The 15027-nt window shown below is 35.4% G+C and overlaps 3 protein-coding genes across 4 annotated transcripts in view; 1 reads left to right on the top strand and 2 right to left on the bottom strand.

Annotated features, from left to right (window-relative positions):
• Positions 1-225: 225 nt before the first annotated feature.
• On the bottom strand, positions 226-3985 carry LOC111464114 (phosphoribulokinase, chloroplastic-like). The gene is made up of 5 exons (XM_023108209.1): positions 3128-3985; positions 2959-3043; positions 2797-2881; positions 1621-1865; positions 226-698 (listed from the first exon to the last, which is right to left on the bottom strand). Exons 1-5 carry the CDS (start codon positions 3676-3678, stop codon positions 447-449), a joined length of 1218 nt encoding a protein of 405 aa, XP_022963977.1. The 5' UTR covers positions 3679-3985; the 3' UTR covers positions 226-446.
• A 2487-nt stretch (positions 3986-6472) lies between these two features.
• On the top strand, positions 6473-12936 carry LOC111464108 (DEAD-box ATP-dependent RNA helicase 5-like). The gene is made up of 13 exons (XM_023108201.1): positions 6473-7061; positions 7140-7264; positions 7978-8085; positions 8458-8538; positions 9369-9447; positions 9604-9689; positions 9770-9826; positions 9911-9978; positions 10314-10382; positions 10506-10599; positions 11702-11866; positions 11970-12062; positions 12656-12936. Exons 1-13 carry the CDS (start codon positions 6575-6577, stop codon positions 12749-12751), a joined length of 1608 nt encoding a protein of 535 aa, XP_022963969.1. The 5' UTR covers positions 6473-6574; the 3' UTR covers positions 12752-12936.
• A 224-nt stretch (positions 12937-13160) lies between these two features.
• Positions 13161-15027, bottom strand: part of LOC111464104 — an 8392-nt gene continuing 6525 nt past the window's right edge. For both annotated transcript variants that reach the window (XM_023108191.1, XM_023108193.1), the window contains exons 10-12: positions 14753-14910; positions 13904-14097; positions 13161-13792 (exon numbers count right to left, since the gene is read on the bottom strand). In XM_023108191.1, the coding sequence (XP_022963959.1) occupies positions 13525-13792; positions 13904-14097; positions 14753-14910 (620 nt within the window). In that variant the 3' untranslated portion in view covers positions 13161-13524. The remainder of the gene's footprint in view (positions 13793-13903; positions 14098-14752; positions 14911-15027) is intronic.

Here is a 15027-nt window from a genome sequence, read left to right as displayed (position 1 = left end):
AAGTATTAACAAAAACTTTTTGAAACTATTTTTAAAATACTTTTTAAATTAAAATAATATTTTTGAAACTTCAATAATTTTTTTTTAATTTAAGAATTTTTTGAATTTTTTAAAAGTTTAGTAATATTAAAATTTTTAAAAATCGATAATTTCGTGATAATAAATTTTTATTAATTTAATAGAAATAGATATATACATTCAGTTATAAACGAGACCAATCTCTGCAAAAACTTTGAATTTCCATTTCATTTCTGCTTTCGATTCTTTATGGATATTTTTTCTTTACATCAGAAATCTCCGGCGATCAGGAAATTTAGAACAACAAGTGATTGGAAAGCAGCCTAAGAAGCTCAGACTATTACGATCGATAAACACAAAGCTTGAATTGAAAGCCAAATCCAGAAATCGGCCGGCGACTGAGAAACGCCTCTCGCGACGCCCTAACTTCAGGCTTTTGCGGCCTCCACCGGCGCCTTGGCCCTGCTGGCGGAAATCTGCTCGTACAGATCTCTGATCTTCAATCCGACGATGGTTTGGAAGAAGCCTGTGCCATTGTTGCTTCCAGGGAACTCCGAGTGCTTCAGCATCTGTTGAGTCACTTCGCCGTAGAATTTTGTCGACAAGTTGCTTAGATGGCTTTCCACATAGATCAGTTCGTCCAGTCTGTCGAACTGCCCGTCCATTTCCAGTACGGATACCTGAAATTCGCCATTCAGACATTTCATCAAACACTTGGTATGCCTCAATTTCGCTTTTCTAGTTTTTAATTTAATAATTTTATGTTCAATTTTGGTTAGTGATTTGAACTTTTAACAATTCAACTAAACGGCAAAATCATTCTTAATGTTCACAATGATCTTAAGATAGGGTGGGATTGGATTGTGAACCATATTCTTGGATTGGTCAGGTTAACCCGACTAAAAAAAGTTCCAACCCTAGAAACAAAATTTTCAAAGATTCAACCGAACCCAAGAGGAAAAAGAAATATAACTCAATTCAGGATTGTGTTCGGTAGTCTAAGTTGTTTGGGTCATTGGGTCATGTGAACACCTGTAGTGAATACATGTCAACTATTTGGACACTTTGACATGTAATGAAAGTGTTTAACACTAGTTGTACAAAGTCCATATTAGATATTGTCCTCTGCAACCGACGTGGGATCTCACAATCCACCCCCTTAGGAGCCCAGCGTCTTCACTGGCACACCATCTAGTGTTTGACTGATACTATTTGTAACAGCCCATGCCTACCCCTAGCAGATATTGTTCGCTTTAGCCAGTTACTTATCATTGTCAGCCTTACAGTTTTAAAACATGTCTACTAGGGAGAGGTTTTCAACCGACATGGGATCTCACAAATAATGATATACATTTTAATGAACGTGTTCTTCCTTTGTACGTGCCTAAATTTGTAAAAGAAAGACTATCACTATGTCCATGTCTTGTTGATTTATATCTCATATCTATATCCCTGATCTTATAAATTCTAAAGTTTCAAAAAAGTGTCCAAAAGTTAGTCGAACACGATCTTAAGAACTTCACGAACGGTTTTGAAAATCTTTTCCAAGATAAAAACAAGAAACAAGAAACGAAAACATCCCGAACGAGTTGTAGTGATTACCTCATGGCCATAGTAAGATTCAGGGCCATAGGAGAACTTGATGCCAGGGTAAGAACAAGTGAGCTTTCTTCCACAAGGTATCCATGAAACTGTGGAGCCTTCATCAAACAAATAAACTGGGTTAAAAAACTCAACCCCTTCCTTCATTATCAGCCTAACTCTCAGAACTTTCCCTTCATTATCATCTGGAATCAGATTTGTTGGTAGCACTTCTATCACTGCATCTGCATACTGCTTCTGTGGGTCTGCAAATTCATATAAACATCACTCCTTATTATGAATTTTGATTTAAGATATATTTGTGGCATATATTTTGTTCTATAACTGTAATTAGTTAAAGAATATATTTTATATACCTGTAATTGTAACTGCCTAAGTCACCGCTAGGAGATATTGTCTTTTTTGGGCTTTCATTTATGCGTTTTTCCCAAGGTTTTAAAATGCGTCTACTATGGAGAGAGTCTAGCCCTACTTCGACCAGTGTCTTGCACCGTCCGGTAACCTGGCTCTAATACCATTTGTAACAGCCCAATCTCACCGCTAGCAGATATTGTCCTCTTTGAACTTTCCCTCAAGGTTTTAAAACGCGTCTACTATGGAGAGAGTCTATCTCTACTCCTACCAGTGTCTCACACTGTCTGGTAACCTGGCTCTGATACCGTTTGTAACAGCCCAAGCCTACCGCTAGCAGATATTGTCCTCTTTGAACTTTCCCTTCTGGGCTTTCCCTCAAGGTTTTAAAACGCGTCTACTATGGAGAGAGTCTAGCCCTACTCCGACCAGTGTCTCACACTGTCCGATAACCTGGCTCTGGTACTATTTGTAACAACTCAAGTCCACCGCTAGCAGATATTGTCCTTTTTGGGCTTCAAGGTTTTAAAACACGTTTGCTAGTAAGAGGTTTCCACACCTTTATAAGGAAAGCTTCGTTCCCCTCTCCGACCGATGTGGGATTGTAATCGGTTAGTATTTTTTTTCCTCTTATTTTTAGGTAGTATATTTTCTCGGAATTGGTTGGTAGTATATTTTTTGGTAGCTTGTATCCTATTTAAACACTGTGAACATTAATGAAGATCGTAACTTCGATCCCACTTTTGTTTCTCATTCTTAACACTCTTTTACGTATTTATAGCCATAAACAACACTTGATACTACAAAAGTGCCTTAAAATCTCACCGATATAGGCATCAAAGTCGGGTTTTCGAGCTTCGATACTCGCTTTGATGCTCTCGAGGCTGTGTCCTCTCTCAGCCATGTCCCTCTGTAAAAGTATTTGATTCAGTTAGGTTGTGAACAAATAGAATTAAGCAAAAAGAGATACTCATTTAGAGTAGGAACCTGAATTTTCCAAGCAAATTTAACTTCATTGCTGATATCCAAGTAGATACTGAAGTCCAGCAGGTCTCTTACTCTTGAATCATACCTATTAGGGGAAAAGGGAAAGATTAGGCCTTGTTCTTAAAAGACACCAAAAGACACCAAAATACACAGAGATATAGACACTTACATGGGGTGTAAGCCTTCAATGACAAGGATTTTAGGCGGCTTAATGAGCTCAGGAGGGTCAAGAAGGCCACTGACATGATTATAAATGGGCTTATCAACAGGGACACCATTTTTAAGAGCCTTAACTTGTTCATACATGAGGTCAAAATCATTGGCTTTTGGATCAAGCGCTGTGACTCCCTTTTCTTTTCTTCCTGTTCTGTCTAATGAGTGGTAGTCATCTAAGCATATCACGGTGGTTGTGTCACTGATGAGTGTGTTTGAGTCTGGATTGCCGCCCTTTGGTGGCTCAGCTGCCCCTCCAAAAACGCTCGTTAGCCTCCTCATGAATGTGCTTTTCCCACACCCTGAGTCAGCTGCTAGACCGATCACCACGGTCTGCTGGCCACCAGCTGAGCAGGTTATGACACAGGCGGTGTTGCTCAAGCTGCTGTGTCTCTCCCTTTTGCTGCTCCCCCACCTCTTTCCACTCAAGAAAACCAGCTGCTGCGGCGGCTGGTGGCTCTTCTGGTGGAAGCCCAGGAAGGATGAGTTTAATGTACAGACAGCCATTCTTTTGTTTTCCTTTGCTTTTCAGTTGTTGAGGTAGTAAGGAAGAAGAATTTGGTGTATGATTTCTTCTTCTTCCTTATCTTCTGAAATGAGGGGTGGGTTTTGGCACTTTTCTTATATGTTTTTCAAGGCTTAATTTGGAGCACAGATTGAAATAGGAGGCTGAGAATGGAGAAGAGAGAAAGGAGATTTAAACGAGCCACGAATTATCTGTATGGAAGTGTTTCATTCTTTTTATTCCCGAGAGAAGTAAGAACTGGTTACTGACTGGCGTAGTACTTTTTTAGTGGCTACAAACTTCAAAGAGGTTTACTTATCCGCTTAATGCAACTGGAATCGACCCGTGGAGCGTATTGGAAAACGAGTAGGAGATCTATCAGAGCGGTGCGTGTGTAGGCACGTATTGTTCGTTTTTTTATAAATATTTTGTTTTTAGTTAAGAAGAAAAGGGATATTTCCATTTGCATATTGGAAGAGAAGAGAAGGGAAGGAAGGACAGTGGAATTGTTGATGAGGAAGCTGTGATGTTGGTGAAGAAAAGAGGGATGGAAGAATGACAAGGAGGAGATTTGGATATGGGGTGACACGTGGCAGAAGGAGACTGGCTGGTTCAGGATTGGGTGTGGAAGGTGAGGTGAGGAATGGAGGAGAGATGGAGAGAATACAATGGCTTTCCCCATCAAATTCAATTCATTTTCAATCTTTTGGACTTTATAGAGATAACTTCGTTTGGTTGAGTGTTAAAACTTATCATACCCAAAAAGTACTATAATATTTTACGGGTCGTAACACATCGGTCGGTTACTGTTATAATAGACGTATATTATCTCGAGCATGTAAGACCCTCTTGCAAGTCGTGATATTTGAACTCTAAATCTAACTAAAGTAATATATTCACAAGTGAGTATGATAACCACCGAACCAAAAGTACTTATTCTTGAATTAATAGGGCATGTGTCTTTATAACTCTTCGTGACTCTGTGTTGATTGTAAATCAGGGAGGATGAGGACGGGAAGTTTGAACGTACAACTCACCATTGGAGACATCGATATCAAGATTATCCTCACGGTTCAACGGGTTCTTGTGTTTTGTCCTCACTCAAATGCTTCCTTGAAAATTTTCTAGAAGTTCAACCAACGTAGTATTGCTCTAAACCAAGCACGCTTAGAGTTTCGGTTAGAAATCAGGACCCTCCACAATGGTATGATATTATCCACTTTGTGGCTTTGCGTTTGGTTTCCCCAAAAGGTCTCATACCAATAGAGATATATTCCTTATAACTCCGTGATAATTCTCTTAATCAGTCAATGTGGGACTCCCTCCCAACACTCCTCCTCTCGAACAAAGTACATCATAGCGTCTCCTTTGAGGCCTATGGAGCCCTTGAACAGTCTCCCTTTAATCGATGTTCAACTTCTTCTCTAGAGCCTTCGAACAAAGGGTGAACAAGAGTCGTTTGACACTCACCCTTTGTTTGACTCTTGAGTCGTTTGACCACACATTTGAGACTTACAACACCCTTTGTTCAACACTTTAGGATTTTATTGATATAACTAAGTTAAGGGTATGACTCTGATATCATATAGGAATCACAGGCCTCTACAATAATAGGATATTGTCCCCGAGTATAAGCTCTCATGACTTTACTTTTGATTTCCCGAAAGATCCCCACAACGTATTAGTAATTGTTTTATAGGTTTCTTAATTATTAGTAAGCTAAAAAAATCTCCAAAAATTTAAAGGAAGTGATTTTTAAGTATTTTTACTATTTATAAAAAATAATATATTTTATTTTTATTTGTCTCTAACTATTTTTTTATGTAGTTTTGAGCTTGAAGTTAGTTACCATTTGGTTCTACTTCTTATGATTTTACATTTTTACTCTTAGAATTTTTACTAATATTCAAATTAAGTCATTCGTGTCAATTTTATAGGGATTATGGTAAAAAAAATAAAAATAATAAAATAAAATAAATTCGTTCGTCAATATTAAAATTAATTAAAATTTTCACATCATAATTATTATATATTAATTAAGTAAAATTTTATCAATTTTTTCTTTTCTAATACAATATTTAATTATTTTTCGTTCAAAGATTCCGTTGCTCGATATAAAGTTACTTTTGTTGTTAAAAGTTGTCATATAATTAGAGATGTTCATATGATCGAAAGATCTAAATAAAATAAAATATAATGATAGTTATTATAATATTTTAAAAATAAACATCAGTCATAAAAATACTTTTAATTAAATCAAACTCTTTTTTTTTATTAATGTGTAAACAAATATTTTAAAAATCATATTTAAATATTTTTACAAAAATAATGATAATGATAATTAAATTATTTTTTCACTATATGGCAATAGTTTTAAAAATAGTGAATAAAATATAAGGGATAATAAGAAATCAATTAAAAAATCACTTACAAATAAATAATTTAATTTCTAAGATCACCATTTTTAATATATATATATATTTTTTAAATTATTCTTTTCGAAAAAATATTTTAGTAGACTATTCTCGTTTTTAATAAAATTTCTACTAAAAATATAAAATATCATAATAAATCAAATAAATTAAAATATCAAAATTCATTTTTCGAAGATATATATTTTTAATGCTCGTAAAATTTACCATATGGTTGCATATAAGTTATTTAATTGAGAATTATTTTTTTAAATGTAACAAAATCGTTTTACAGTAAGAATAAAATAAATTAAAAATTAAAGTATCTCTACAAAAATACCATATACTATATTATATATTATTATAAATATTCAAAAGTCAAAAAGTCAAAACCCTAAAAATCCTCAGATTTCTCCCTCAAACAATTAGCTTCTCGTTCGCTGATTCTCTTCGACTCCACCTGAGCCGAGTTCTACCAGACGCTGCCATGGTTGGGAAGCTCAGAGAGGACGCTACCGTCAGCGAACCAGTGGCCCAAGAAGCTTTCGAGAAATGCGATACAAAAGCCGAGAAGAAGAAGAAGAAGAAGAAGAACAGAGACAAAGACTCTGGTTGTCAAGAGGAAAATGAAGTTAGTCCCAAGAGGAAGTTACAGGAAGGAACTGATTCAGAGATTCACAAGAAGAAGAAAAAGCACAAGAAATCGAAGGACGAAAACGTAAGCATCAATACCTCTGACGAGAAAGAAGAGGCGAAGGTAGACGAAAATTCTACAGATGGATCCGTGGTGGTCACTGGTAAAGGTGTGAAGGAGGCAGGGTTTGTTCCGCTTAAGTCGTTTGTCGAAGCGGGACTTCCAGATGCAGTATTGGAGTGCTGTCGAACTTTCAAAAGCCCATCCCCTATTCAGTCCCACGCTTGGCCGTTCTTGTTGCATGGTCGAGACTTCATTGGAATCGCCGCAACAGGATCAGGTAATTTGTGGATTTGGCTGTCGAACATAATGTATATTGTGAAGCAGTGGATGATCTTTTAGTTATATGTGGTTTCAGGCAAGACTCTGGCGTTTGGGGTACCTGGTATAATGCATGTGTTGAACAAGAGGAAGGGCAAGATGCCGAAGGGTCGGAGTCCTCTCTGCTTAGTTCTATCACCTACGAGGGAATTAGCTCAACAGGTATGTGCTTACGAATTGGAAGTCACTTGGATTGAATATTGTGCTGCTGATAGTTTGCATCTAACCTTCTATGTCAAATTACACATTTCTGATAGCTTACGAATTGGAAGTCAATTGGATTGAAAATCACACATTTCTGTTCTATCTTCTATCTAAGAATAAATTGACTCAAGGGAAGTACAGGAAAAGGGTTTATAAAATATGGATGTCATACGGGGCTTTTAGGGTTAGGTTAGTCTCCTATTAGGTTTGAGAAGGAAAACTAGCTAATAACCTCTGAATAATGGGAAATTAGACAAGGTTTTATGACGTGAATGCTGACATGTAAACCTTGGTAGGGGTCGACTCGGATAGGAACCTCTTGGAACGCTATTCGCTTTATTATGGGGACGGGTCTGAACATTGTTAAGTTACTGCATCTCGAGATTAATTGCATTTGCAAAGTTAAATTGAATATCTAAGCCTTGTAATTATCATCGGATGTTATCAGTTTTATGAGTTGTAATAGTATTGGAATGGAGCAGCCAATGTCCATGAGAATTGAGATCACTGTAAATGTGTTCTGGCTGCAATGTTAGTATCATCTTATGTTGATCTTGTTGTTTTACCATTATTTCATTTCCTTCAATGAAAGTTCGCTTTCTTATTAAATAAATCTTGTTGTTTTACCATTTCAATTTGCGATTAATTATAGGCTTCATTTACTATGGCAGATTTCAAGTGTACTGCAAAATGCCGGAGAACCTTGTGGTGTGACGTCTACTTGTTTGTATGGTGGAGTCTCCAAAGGCAGCCAAATATCTTCTCTTAAATCTGGTGTTGTATGTTGTTTCTGCCTCCTTTTTGTGATTTGTGACTTTTTTCTTGATGTTGTAGATATCAATCAAGTTGGGAATTTCACTCGTTACTTTACTGAGTTTTTTTCTTGTTTCACATTTTGGATGATAATACGGTACCATTTACTTTATAATTTATAGGAAACACGCACACTCATGTCTCTCTCTCTCTCTCTCTCTCTCTCTCTCTCTCTCTCTCTCTCTTTCCCCCTCCCATGTTGGTTAATATAAGTCTTTGTTTCTTTTCATTTTTTGAAATAAGTCTTTGTTTCTTTTCATTTTTTTTTCAAAAAATGAAAAGAAACTGCACACAGTCTCTACGCCCTGAAAATCACACATTTATGATCTTACACTCAGGACATTGTGATTGGAACTCCTGGACGGTTAAAGGATTTGATGGAAATGGAGGTCTGCAGACTCTCAGAAGTGTCCTTTGTGGTATGTGACTAATCTTTCGTACCATTCATATGAGAACCTGTATTTTCTTAATCTTAGCTGATAAATGGTCACTTTGAGTTAAATCTATTGATGTCTATCTCTTTTTTGGGCTTTATGTTTCTCTATTTGCCATTTTGTGCGTTTATGTAGGGTGCAAGGTGTTCATGTAGAAAAAATATGCATTACAGCATGGAATTAACATAGTTGTGTCATTAAATATTGAAGTATTGAAGCACGGGGTAGGATTGCTAATCAGCCATGATGCATCTATATGGGAATCTGTGAACTATAATATCCTATACTATAGAAGTTGAAAATATCATCTGATCCAATTCAGAGCATTCCTCAGTGGAGGTTTGGTTGAATGTTAGGATTTATGCCTCTTTGGGACTCAGAATTTTAATGAGTTTTGTTCTTAACCTCTGGTCTTGTTATTGCCCTTTTTACTTATACTCTTTCAATTTCTATCCATGAAAGCTGAAAAAACTTTTAGTAAAAAGAGCTATAAAAATTTCAAACCCTGTGTTGCATAAACCCACTCGCGTTGATTACAATTTGGGTGTGCTTTTTTAAAATAAAAAAAATTAAAAAAAAAAGAATGAAAAAATCAAGGGTGCACCTTAAGGACATTGAGCAGCTATGAACAGTGCGCATGCAATTTTTAATTAATTAATTTTTATTATTTTACAAAATGACTTTGAAAGAGAATACTGATTAGTGATAATATGTTTTGTTAGGTCCATCCTATTATCTTGCTGTTGGTTCGATGATAATTCTTTTACCCATTCTGTTATGTAAGCCTATTAATAAGACAGCTTAACTTCTTGTAGGTCCTTGATGAAGCAGATCGAATGTTGGACATGGGATTTGAACCAGAAGTGCGCTTTATATTAAGCCAGACTTGTAAAGGTTGAGATATTTGGTCTTCATTTGCACTGTCTTTGTTTTACTTTTTGCTCAATCATTCTCTCACATTTCTTAATGACTGTTATATCTTAAGTTTGCCTCTACAAGACTGAAAATTTTGTGGTGCTATGCCCTCATATTAAACTCATTCTTTTGCAGAACGCCAGATGGTTATGTTTAGCGCTACATGGCCTCTACAAGTTAATCAATTGGCTCAAGAATTCATGGATCCTGATCCAGTAAAGGTGTGCACATTTTGAAAGTACTCAATTATATCCTAATTTTTTATTCTTTAACTTTTTAAGGAGTAAGCATTTTATGACAGGTTGTTGTAGGTTCAGAGGATTTGGCTGCCAATCATGATGTCATGCAAATAGTTGAGGTATATCTGTCGTATCCAGATGAGATTTGGGCATCTAAATTAAGATAAATAGAGTTAATAATCGTTAATCATTGACATGGATAGGTTTTGGATGATCGATCACGTGATAATCGTTTAGTGGCTCTGCTTGAAAAATACCATAAATCTCAAAGGTATTTACTCCTTTTAAGAATATGAAATTATTCTAATTAATGATTTGTTATTCTATTACATTGGTTCGTGTTAGACATTTGTATTTGTTGTTTAATCTCACTGTTAGACAGTTTTTCATGGGAGGAGGGTGAGTGGCTAGGGATTGTAAAATCGTAAAAACAATAAACGAGGGAATCTTTCAACCCAATAGTAAACAAGCACTCTGAAGTGGGGAGATATTTTATTTTCAAACACCCAATTATTTGATTCCCTTTTAACGTCCTATGGTGGGATATCATTATACATGAGCATTGGAGAATAATTGTTTGGCATTAATGAGTTATTTTCTTTTCAGGAACAGAGTATTAGTTTTTGTCTTGTACAAGAATGAAGCTTCACGAGTTGAAAACATGCTTCAGAGAAGGTAATAATTATTTTACATCGTAGTATGTTGGGATCAACAATTTTGGCTCTTCTCTAGATTCAGGACATTAATTTTACTTTTTAATGGATGATCTCTCTCTTTCTGCCTGTTATTATTCTCTAGGGGATGGAAGGCTGTTTCTATACACGGTGATAAAGCACAAACTGAACGCACAAAAGCACTGTCATTATTTAAAAGCGGAAGCTCTCCATTAATGGTATGCATTTGCAAATAGTTGTTCCTTCTGCTGTTTCTTGCTATTTTGATATTGTCACAAGGCTCTTAAATTTGATCTCATCATGGTTCACTTTTTTTGAGATTTTTTTTTTGGCTCTTGGCTTTTGGTATACATTTATATGAATTAACCTTCTTGATAACTCAGCCCAATGATCCAAGATTTCAATAAGAGCCCTTGAATTAAAGAAATCAACACCTCCTTATACCTTCTTGATAAGACCATCCTAATCCTTAGCCCAATGATCCAAGATTTTATTGAAGCAAGAGCCCTTGAATTAAGGAAATCAACACCTCTTTATACATGATTCGGATCAACCAAGAGATAAGGTTAGAATTAGATTATCTCTTAAGATCAAAGATCTAGAAAAGATTTGGAACCTTGTTCTAAATTGAGTCACTCCACCATCTTAACTTAATAAAGGCTTAAAAATGACAAAAATGATACTTAAATTTCGAGATATGAAAGTCTCAATTTGAGAGCTAAATTTCACTCATAAAAAATCTGTCTTTTATCGGTATTTATAATCTCTCCACAAAAAAAAAAAAAAAAAACTTTTAACTCTTCAAATGCCCACTAAAAACGTTAGAGACCATAATTAACTCCCATTCCCAAAAAAGTTATAGCCACTTTGATAATTAACTTTCCCCTTTCCCAATTCCAAGAAATTATAAAATTAAAATAATAAAATTTTCTAATGCAATTTATAGCAACTTCATGTAAATACTCAATCGAATCAACTTGTAACACGTGAAATAATGGTTGAACCAAGCCTATCCAATTTTGTAGAGGCAGAATGAATGCTCGTTGAATCTTCTTGGCCTTGGAGATCGTGTAATAGGTCTATTTTGATATCTTGCAACACATTATGCTCAGCCGCAAAAAAAAAAAAGATTGAAAATGTAAAAGCCAAATGGTTAAGTACCCGTTGTTTGTAATTTATAGTGTGACAGTAGAAGTATATTTTTCATGCTACACTGCTTTCTGTTGTAGGAATATTCAATGCCTCTACAAATATAAATTTCATTTTTATTTTAATAGTTATTTATGGGTTGCTAAAATGTATATTTTCTTGTAATTATAGATAGCTACTGATGTAGCCGCTCGAGGTTTGGATATTCCGGATGTAGAAGTAGTAATAAACTATAGCTTTCCTCTCACAACGGAAGATTATGTCCATAGAATTGGGAGGACTGGACGGGCTGGTAAAAAGGGTGTTGCTCACACATTCTTCATGCAACAAAACAAGGTTATCTTGGCTATATATATATATATATATTACGCCCCTTTTTAAATCGAATAAAATAATTTGATCTATTGAATTCCTTTAACCTTTTTTGCCATTCTTTTAGGGACTTGCTGGGGAGCTGGTAAATGTTCTCCGTGAAGCTAAGCAAGTTGTACCTGATGCACTTCTGAAATTCGGTACTCATGTGAAGAAAAAGGTACATTATTCTTGTCTGTGAACTCAAATCAAGTATCCTGTTCATGGTTTTTGTTGTGTTAAACTAATTTTTTTTTTTTATGTACTTTGGATAGTCTAAATTGAGTCCTCTTTAACTTCGATATTTTTTATAATTCAGTTGAAAAGTAAATAGTTTTATTGAACATAAATTTTGATATTGTATACCTCTTAATTTCTAACGGACTTATTATACATAAAATTTTAAGTTAGAAAGATTTATTAGATACTTTTGACACGAAATTTGTAATTTAACCCTTCTTTTTTCGTTAATATGGGGTTGATTGTTGGAGTAGGTAGATCTTTTTTGTAAGATTTGTATGTTAAAATGTGTCACTTTCTGCTCATGGTTGCATTTTTCAAATGATTTTGATATCGGCAACTGTTCGCTTTAGTGATTTTCTAAACATGTGGAGCGGCATGTTCTCTCATATGTATGTATGTATATCTATATATCTATATGTATCTATGTATCCATATATATATATATACATGCATACATACATACATATATATATAGTAACGATAAGCTTGTACAGAACATTAATTAATGGAGATGTTAATGCTTCACTGCAGGAATCCAAGCTCTATGGAGCGCACTTCAAGGAAATTACGGCAGATGCCCCCAAGTCCACTAAGATTACATTCGATGATTCCGACGATGAAGACTGATTAGCAAAATAGCTTTTGTTTTTGTTTGTTTTTTTTCTTAAATTTATAATTGAAAAGTATGCATTTTCTATTTAATTACAAAAATTTTGATATTGTGAGCTTCATTAATGTATTGAGTAATGAGGTTCGGAAGAAAATAGTGATGAATGATTAATGCAATTCTATGCCATTTCAGTTTTGGGGAATATGTTGATCAACTAAAATGCAATAAATACAATGCCAATCCATTGAAAATCAATTTAGGTGATTTATAATTAAACTCAAAATCACTTGCAAAACATTTAAAGAAATTTCTTGACGAACCTAAATTATTGATTTCATGTCCAAAATGAATTTTGCTGTGATAATCGTATAGTTGAAAAGGGAAAAAAAAAAAAAAAAAGGGATTCTTCAAAAGCATGTGACAACCATTTCTCAGCAATTTCTTTCACTTGAAGTGAAGCAGATGATAATCCTCTAAATTCCGAAAACACTGGCAACAAAAAAATTACCCCCAGAGAATCGACAAGAATCTTTAGAAAAAACAAATCTCTCTAGCAAAAACGAAATTCGTTAAAGAGAGCAAAAATCAGATTTAAGCAAGCGACCAACCAATTCCAACGATTGCAGCCATGTTACGGCGCCCGACATCTTTCTACCGTCTTTTTTCTTTCTTTTTTTTTTTTTTGAAGAATATACACCATGCTTAAAACTACAAAATTTCCCAACTATGCTAATGGGATGACAAAACTTCAAACCAATGAGGGAGTGTTCTTCCAAGCATGAAAAGTGGTTTATAGTATTATGCTGTTTCCCAAATATGTAAGAACTCTTTTGCGAAATACCTGGGCCAAGTCCACAACTTCAGATTCCCTCATCTTTCTTTTCTTGCTGTCAAACTGGCAATTTCTGTTGTTTTTCCTGGACAGCTTGTTCGTTACATCAATGGTGAGGCTGGCCATATCTCTGCTGCTTGTCAACACACGCAAGACCGTCGCCGAGTATACCGAATGAGATGCAAGCCTATTTAGAAGTATAAGCACTTCCCGTAAAAGCAAGGCCCTGGGTAATGACATTCCAAGAAAAATATGCATGATTTTTATGAGAAGATTATGAAATGAGGGAAAGGAAAAGTTGTGTAGTCTCGAGGAATTGTGGAATCTCATCAATTACCTTTCCTCCATAGTTTCTACTGCCTCTGAAACTCTTTTTTCTTGCTCAACTTCTGAAACCACAACTTGAAGAATCAACGTGAGAAAATTTGAGTCCTTATGTAGTGTGTTGCTTACGAGAATTTCGAAGCCCGCTTTCCCGGATGATGACAGAAATGCAAGCAAAAGAACGGTGCTTCTTCGAAGTTTCAACTCCTGCAAGAACAAAGGTATAATACCTTTACATCAAAGACGTGGATGAATTATAAAATTTACTACAATTTGAATTAGATGGAACAATAAATTTAGACTGTCTAGCCCTGATGACATACAGTCGATAACGGGGCACGTCTCCAAACATCGACCCTCTTGGCTACAAAGCAGGAATAGTAAAAATTGAATTGAAACAGGTTAGAAACTAGAGAAGGTCTCCTATCTCTAAACAGAAGAGATTTCTTCCATTTACAAAAGTCTTTGTGAAATCTCACATTGGTTGCGGAGGAGAACAAATCATTCTTTATTAGGAGAACAAACGCATTTTGAAAACCTTGAGGGGAAGCCCGAAAGGAAAAACCCAAAGAGGACAATATCTGCTAGCGGTTGGCTTGGGCTGTTAAAGTCTTACCATCGAAAATTTCACCAGTTGCCTCCTTTAACACTCGCCCACAATAATTTTCTCATCAACGTCCTCAATTTCATGGCAACAGAAACCGAACACTAAAGCTAAGTGGTAAGGTTCCAAATCTCAAGTTTCTTGAGTACCAACGTCACAGGATCAAGTGATAGTCCTCAATTTTTTACTATTCATTATGATTGGGTGGGGTATTGAAAAGAAGAGAGGAAGCGATGAAAGATCCTTAATGATGCTTACCAGAATACCATTTCCAAGACATGTAAGACAATCTGCCAAGCCATGAAGGATGGTACTGAATTTCTGGAAACCTCCTGCACATCTCACATTTTCCTCTGCAGCATCAGCAGCTTCTGCTTCTTTGCAACCAGAACAGAATGCAACAAAAAACGTGGGACCTAAATTAAAGCAAACATTACTAGAAAGTGAAGGACATAAACAGAAAATTCAGTTCAAGTAAATACTGCAATAAGACCTACGATTAAAAGTTCAAAAAAAAAAAAAAAAAAAAAAAA

This window comes from Cucurbita moschata, unplaced genomic scaffold, assembly GCF_002738365.1.
Source record: "Cucurbita moschata cultivar Rifu unplaced genomic scaffold, Cmos_1.0 Cmo_Scf00029, whole genome shotgun sequence".
In the NCBI taxonomy this organism is placed as follows: Eukaryota; Viridiplantae; Streptophyta; class Magnoliopsida; order Cucurbitales; family Cucurbitaceae; genus Cucurbita; species Cucurbita moschata.
Note: the sequence above shows the minus strand (reverse complement) of the source record. Positions and strands in the feature narration are given on the sequence as shown.

What these genes read in the sequence shown, in the direction of transcription:
- LOC111464114 (XM_023108209.1), bottom strand. Translation starts at nt 3,678, where the DNA reads ATGGCTGTCTGTACATTAAACTCATCCTTCCTGGGCTTCCACCAGAAG. An exon ending in AATTTGCTTGGAAAATTCAG is followed by an intron (nt 2,882 to 2,958) that starts GTTCCTACTCTA and finishes ATACTTTTACAG; the next exon opens with AGGGACATGGCTGAGAGAGG. An exon ending in CGACTTTGATGCCTATATCG is followed by an intron (nt 1,866 to 2,796) that starts GTGAGATTTTAA and finishes ATGAATTTGCAG; the next exon opens with ACCCACAGAAGCAGTATGCA.
- LOC111464108 (XM_023108201.1), top strand. Translation starts at nt 6,575, where the DNA reads ATGGTTGGGAAGCTCAGAGAGGACGCTACCGTCAGCGAACCAGTGGCC. An exon ending in TCTCAGAAGTGTCCTTTGTG is followed by an intron (nt 8,539 to 9,368) that starts GTATGTGACTAA and finishes AACTTCTTGTAG; the next exon opens with GTCCTTGATGAAGCAGATCG. An exon ending in ATGTCATGCAAATAGTTGAG is followed by an intron (nt 9,827 to 9,910) that starts GTATATCTGTCG and finishes TGACATGGATAG; the next exon opens with GTTTTGGATGATCGATCACG.